General features: G+C 42.6%; 1 protein-coding gene across 1 annotated transcript; it reads right to left on the bottom strand.

The window, feature by feature from the left end:
• Positions 1-5,486: 5,486 nt before the first annotated feature.
• Positions 5,487-6,386, bottom strand: LOC101344248 (olfactory receptor 2T1-like). The gene is given in 1 exon segment (XM_012558690.2): positions 5,487-6,386. A coding segment is annotated over 1 exon segment (843 nt). The 5' UTR covers positions 6,330-6,386.
• Between the last annotated feature and the right edge of the window lie 305 nt (positions 6,387-6,691).

Raw genomic sequence — 6,691 nt, forward strand, 5'->3', positions numbered from 1 at the left:
GTTGTTTGTGGCACTTACTACAGCCACCAGGGTGGGGCGACAATCAGTGCAGGACAGGTTCCTGTAGGCTGTGCCTGTGCTGTTTGGTGATGTGATGTTAAGTGCACTATGCAGGCCGGCAGGATGGAACAGGAGATCGTGATGTGTGGAGCTGAGATGGGTATGGGAAAGAGGAGAGAGGAACAGGGGCCAAAAACATACAAACAAACAAAAAAGAGTGCTAGGGGAGCTTGCCATTGGAGTGAAGAGATGAGAGACTATGAAATGGAGAAAAACAAAAAGAGGAAGAAGAAGTAAAAAAGAAAAGACAAGAAAATAATGAATAAATAAAAATTAGAAAAGAAAAGCTCTCAGGGATCCCACCAGTGCGGCTACATGGTCTGGGGAAGTTGTTCCCAGATGTTGAAGTACAGCCTGGCTAGAAGGCATAGAGTATTCAGGAGACAGGAAGAGAAGGAAGATATAGAGAGACAAGAAACTGAGTAATGAAAAAAGACAAAAAGGGAAAAAGAGGGAAAAGAAAACAAAACAAATAAAAAAAAAAAAAGAACAAGAAAAGCCCCCAAAAAAAACAGAAAGAAAAAAACCACAAAAAAAGAAATGCCCTCAGGGATCCCTCTGCTTGTTTGTGCAAGCTGTGGTGGTAGGTCCCAAGCCCTGTAGCACTGTCTGGCCAAAACAGGCTCCCAACTCGAGAAAAGAAAAAGAAAACAAACAAACAATTCAAAACAAACAATAAGCCCCGGGATCCCACCAACTTGGCAGCACAGACCAAGAAGCAGTTCCACACTGAAATGGAAATCCACAGCTCCTTAGGAAGAAGCAAAGATGGTGTACAGAGCCAGGTATTTGAGCGAAAGGAGTGGGAGGTGGTGAGAGGTAAGGAAGAAATCAAAATGAGTGGAAAAACCAACACCAGCAGCAAACAAAAGGCACTCAGGGAGTCAGCCAGTGTGGGCAGGTGGAATCCAAGCAGCCGGTGTTTCCTGGCCAAGAGACTGTGGCTGCAGAAAGCAGAGGAGGCCAAGTGGGGGTGAAGAAGAGTGGGGGGTGGGAAAGCATATATCGCCAGTTACTAGTTGTTCTGTCTCCTGCTGGAAGCTCTGTGAAGCTGCTTTCTCTTACCCCCTATTTGCTGGTCTCTAATAGGAGTCCAAGATGGTGGATCCATGCTGCATTAGCTGATAGGGGACATCTGCATGAATCTCTCCTCACTCTCCATTCTCTGTCAGTTTCTCACTCCATTTGATGCTTGGCTGAGTTCTTTATCTCTTCATTTGATGTTTTAGGGTTTCAGGATTGCTGTTTTCTCTGTTTGGCTTAGTTTTTTGGATCTTTGCTATGGAGGGACAGCGTGGTGCTTCTGCCTAGAGCACCATGTTGCTGGAAGTATCCTGTGTTATCTATTTAAAACATCCAAGATATAAGCAGAAAATATAAGACATGAAAAAAAGCAGAAAAAAAAAAAAATGTGACCTGCCAAGAGAAAACACCATCAATACAGGCAGATACACAGATGAACCAGGTTTAGAATTAGAAGAACAGAACTTTAAAATAACTGTTATAAGTAGATTAGAGAATTTAAAAAATAAGAATATCAGAATGGATGAACAGATGGAGAGTTGCATCAGAATAATGGAAGCTCTAACAAAGAACAAAATGAAAATTCTAGACAATATCTGAAATGAAGACTTCATTGGATAGTACTGAGAGCATCCTGAATATAGCAGAACAAAAGATAGGTGAACTGCAAAAAAGGTAGGCATGCTTTCTGTAAATGTTTAAATAGTAAATATTTTAGACTTTACAGGCCATAAGATTTCTGTTGCAATTACTCATTTTTGCTGTTTTAACACAAAAGAAGCTTTAGATGATCTGTAAATTAGTAAGTTTGGCTTTGTTCCAATAAAACTGTGTTTATAAAAACAGCCAGTACACTAGTTTTGACCCTTAGGCCATAGCTTGCTGATCCCTCTACTATAAGATTCAAAACCCATTGCCATCAAGTCGATTCCGACCCATAGCGACCCTATAGGACAGAGTAGAACTGCCCCTTAGGGTTTCCAAGGAGCAGCTAGTGGATTTGAACTGCCAACCTTTTGGTTAGCAGCCGTATCACTTAACCACTGTGCCACCAAGTCTCCACTATAAGACTAATCAATAGAGAAAATCTTAAAAGTAAATCACAGAAGGACAAATGAATGAAAAAACATAACTCCATCAGAGATTTCTGGGAAAATATCAAACAAGATAATGTAAGTGTCTATAGAATCCCAAAAAGAGAAAAGAGAAGATTTTCCAAAAAAGTTTAATGAGATATTGAACTAAATTTTTCCAAGTTTTGGATTTACAACAACCCACAGATCCAACAACCTCAGGGATACTCAAACAGAATGATTACAAAGAAAACTCAGGGATGGATTACCCAATAAGCAAGGTAAGCATACGCTCAGGGCATCAACAAATCAGAGGAATCAGTTGTCCAAGGCAAAGACCCATAGATGCCAAGCAGACAAGACACAGAGCAAAGTGAGCACCGCAGTGGAACGGAACTGCAAGGACACTCAATGACATTGATACCATTCTATAAATTTTATATACGATAACAATTATATTTTCCTTTTCACTTTGGACCAAGAGGGTATAACCTCACATTCAGTTCTCTCTCACTGACCACCTAAGAACGCGCCAGCAGCACTATAATCACATGACTCACGATGTATCTGATCCTGTGCAAAGTGAACCAAACATGTCTTTAGGTTGAGCATACCCTTGTATTAGTATCATGCTCTGTGCGATCGCTCTCACCACCATCTGGTGTCAGCGGTAGTCCAAGGAACTGTGAAAGAATAGAAAAAGATAAATCATTCTGGCTATATTTCTTCCAAGACACATCTTTTTGTTCTTTTGGCAGTCCATGGTATATTCACTATTCTTTGTCAACACCATAATTCAAAGGTATCAATTCTTCTTCAATCTTCCTTATTCATTGTCCAGCTTTTGCACACATATGAGGCAACTGAAAACACCATGACTTCGGTCAGGCACACCTTAGTCCTCAAAGAGACATCTTTGCTTTTTAACACTTTAAAGGGGTCTTTTGCAGCAGATTTGCCGGATGCAGTATGTCACTTGATTTCTTGACTGGCACTTCCACGGGCATCGATTGTGGATCCAAGCAAAATGAAATCTTTGACAACTTAAATATTTTCTCCACTTACGATGATGTTGCTCATTGGTCCAGTTGTGAGGATTATTGGTTTCTTTATGTTGAGGTGTAATCCATACTGAGGGCTGTAGTCTTTGATATTCATCAGTAAGTGCTTCGAGTCCTCTTTGCTTTCAGCAAAGTCTTGTCATCTGCATATCACAGGTTGTTAATGAGTCTTCCTCCAGTCCTGATGTCCCATTCTTCTTCATATAGTCCAGCTTCTTGGATTATTCGCTCAGCATACAGATTGAATAAGTATGGTGAAAGGACACAACTCTGATGCACACTTTTCCTGATTTTAAACCACGCAGTATCACTTTGTTCTGTTCCAGTGATTGCCTCTTGGTCTATGTACAGGTTCCTCATCAGCACAATTAAGTGTTCTGGAATTCCCATTCTTTTCAGTGTTATCTATAATTTGTTATGATCCACACAGTCGAATGCCTTTGCATAGTCAATAAAACACAGGTAAACATCTTTCTGGTATTCTCTGCTCTCAGCCAGGATCCATCTGACATCAGAAATGATATCCCTGGTTCCACATCCTCTTCTGAATCTGGTTTGAATTTCTGGCAGTTCCCTGTCAAGGTACTGCTGCAACCATTTTTGAACTATCTTCAGTAAAATTTTACTTGCGTGTGATATTCATTAATGTCATTTGATAATTTCCACATTCTGTTTGATCACCTTTCTTTGGAATGGGCACAAATATGGATTTTTTCCAGTCGATTGGCCAAGTAGCTATCTTCCAAATTTCTTAGCATAGACCAGTGAGCACTTTCAGCATTGCATCTGTTTGTTGAAACACTTCAATTGGTATTATGTCAATTCCTGAAGCCTTGTTTTTCCCTAATGCCTTCAGTGCAACTTGGACTTCTTCCTTCAATACCATCAGTTCTTGGTCATGTGGTCATATGCTACCTCCTGAAATGGTTGAATCCTTCTGCTAGAACTCATATTAAACTACATTTGAAGGATCTTGGTCTATATTCCAGGTTTCTTAACTGTTTTTTCATATTTTTATATTCCATTCTTCTTTAGGCTGAATTCTGAGTGAGTTCTTTGGTATCAGCTTTCAATGAACCAATTTTCTCTTCAACTGGGTCCAGTGTAGAGTTTATCTCTTGCAGTTTATCCCTTATTGCAATTTTTTATTTTAATGTGATATTTCTATCTCAAATATTTTAATTGGTTCTTTTGCACAGCCAATATTGATATTTCATCTTTTACTATTTTTCCTTACTGTTTTGTATTCTAATTTTAATGGGAAACATACCTTCACTCGTCTCTTCACACACCTTCAAGATATTATTTTAAATTCTTTTTCCAATTCTTCTATAAAATGAATTTCATCTTCAGTGAATTACAGTTCTGAGTGTTATTTTTGTTAACTGTCTTTATTAGTATCAAAATTTGGCTCATGGTTTAGTTTTTTTGGTTTTGTTTTGTTTTCAGGCTTGTTTTGAAGAGGAAGCTTTACATTTTTATTATTATCTTTTTTTCGGTCTCTCACGTGCATGCCTTCCCAAAAAAAGCCCACCACCACCACCCTGCTCTGCTCAGTAGTTTGTGGTTGCTTTCTTCCAGACTGCTGGGCACCATATTCTGAAGCAAGTCTTAAAATGAGAATTTGGAGTTGCTGCCCATGTGATGCTGGCACTGCAGCAGAGCTAAGTGGTTGGGCACCAGGCTCCAGTTATAGCTCCCCTGGCCTGCAGCTCGCCAGGAACTGGACCCCAGGCAGCACTTGGCAGCAGGTTTTTCAGTTTATTTGGTGGTGGGGGGGGGTGTTGAGCCCCACCCCAGCTGCTAGCTCCAGCCTGCGAGCCTTGCTCTTGTTCCTTGTCATGCATGGGTGGTCCCAAACTGAGGCAAGGCAGGGGGGTCTTCATACCCCTATTGATCAGTCATGGGATTCAGGCAGCCCCCAAGGAGAGGGCATGACCTTGGGCAAAGTGGCTCTCTTCAGCCACGGTCAATTCCTGGAGGGGGTGCAGCTGAGAGCTGTCACCTGCTGACTCTTTCAGCAGTTGTGGGGATAAAAATTTCTGTCTGTGTCTTCTACTTTTTGTAACCCCATAGGCCCTAGCCTTTCTTACTCATTGCCCACACTCAGCATGCATCTGATGGATTGAATCAATGTGTTAATCTGATTAACTGTGGTCAGAGAATGACTTTTATTTTTAATAAAGTACATTTGTTTCTCCTCCATCAAAAGATGCCATTAGCTAAGCCAAATTCTCAAGCCAGGAAGCCTGTATCTGTTGGTGCCAACCTAGCCCTGTTCCCCGCCACAGGGACACGTTCCCAGGAGTTTCCTCAGAGCCCCGGTTACTTCCTTGTTCCTCAGACTGTATGATATGGGGGTGATCATGGTATAGAAGGCAGAGACCGCCTTGTCCTGCTTGGAGGAATGGTAAGCCTGGGGCCGCATGTAGGTGATCATGACGGCCCCATAGAAGAGGGAGACCACTCACATGTGGGAGGAGCAGGTAGCAAAGGCCTTCTGCCGGCCTTCAGTAGAGCGCATGCGGAGCACAGCCAGCAGGATCCACAGGTAGGAGGCAGAGATGACAGAGAAGGGCAGGAGCAGCATGAGGACGCAGCAGACATAGATCATGGTCTCATAAAGGGAAGTGTCAGCGCAGGCTAGCTTGAGCACAGCGGGAACCTCGCAGAAGAAGTGGTCGATCTCCTGGGAGCTACAATAGGGGAAGCAGAGGGTGAAGACAGCCTGGATTAGCCCGTCCACCAGTCCAAAGAGCCAGGACCCTGCCACCATGATCCAGCAGACACAGCGACTCATGAACACCGAGTACCTCAGTGGGTTACTGATGGCCACATAGCGGTCATAGGCCATGAAGGCCAGCAGAAAGCACTCATCCCCCAGAAGGGTGAGGGAGAAGAGAATTTGGAGCCCACAGCCTATGAAGGAGATGGAGCCACCACCCAAGAGGAAGTCCACAGCCATCTGAGGCACAATGGTGGAGATGAGCATGAGATCCATGAGTGACAGCCAGCTGAGGAAGAAGTACATGGGGCTGTGGAGGCGGGAGTCAACGTTGATGAGGAAGATCATGAGCCCCTTGCCAGACAGGGCCACCAGAAACATGACCATGATGATGGAGAAGAGGAAGAGATGCAGCAGGGAGTGGGTGAAGAGGCCGAGGAGGATGAAGTGGGGGATGAGAATCTGGTTTCCCACCCAGGCCATTGTTCCTGCAGAAGGATGCACCGAGGGAGAGCTGGTATCTGAAAGCAGGAGATTTAAGTTTAGTGCTGTAATATTGAGAACATTATAACTTTGCCTGATGTATTTCCCTCTTTAAATGTTACTGGTTTAGAATAAAAAGCTTGGCCTCTTTATGAAAAAAATCTCTAACAAATATGCAGATTGTTTTTATCTTTCAATTTCTAGGACTTTCTGACATAGCTGAAAAGGGAATCTTAAGCTATTTATTGCTAAAGTGGGCAACTGCT

This window comes from Trichechus manatus, unplaced genomic scaffold (genome assembly GCF_000243295.1).
Source record: "Trichechus manatus latirostris isolate Lorelei unplaced genomic scaffold, TriManLat1.0 scaffold00181, whole genome shotgun sequence".
Lineage (NCBI taxonomy): Eukaryota > Metazoa > Chordata > Mammalia > Sirenia > Trichechidae > Trichechus > Trichechus manatus.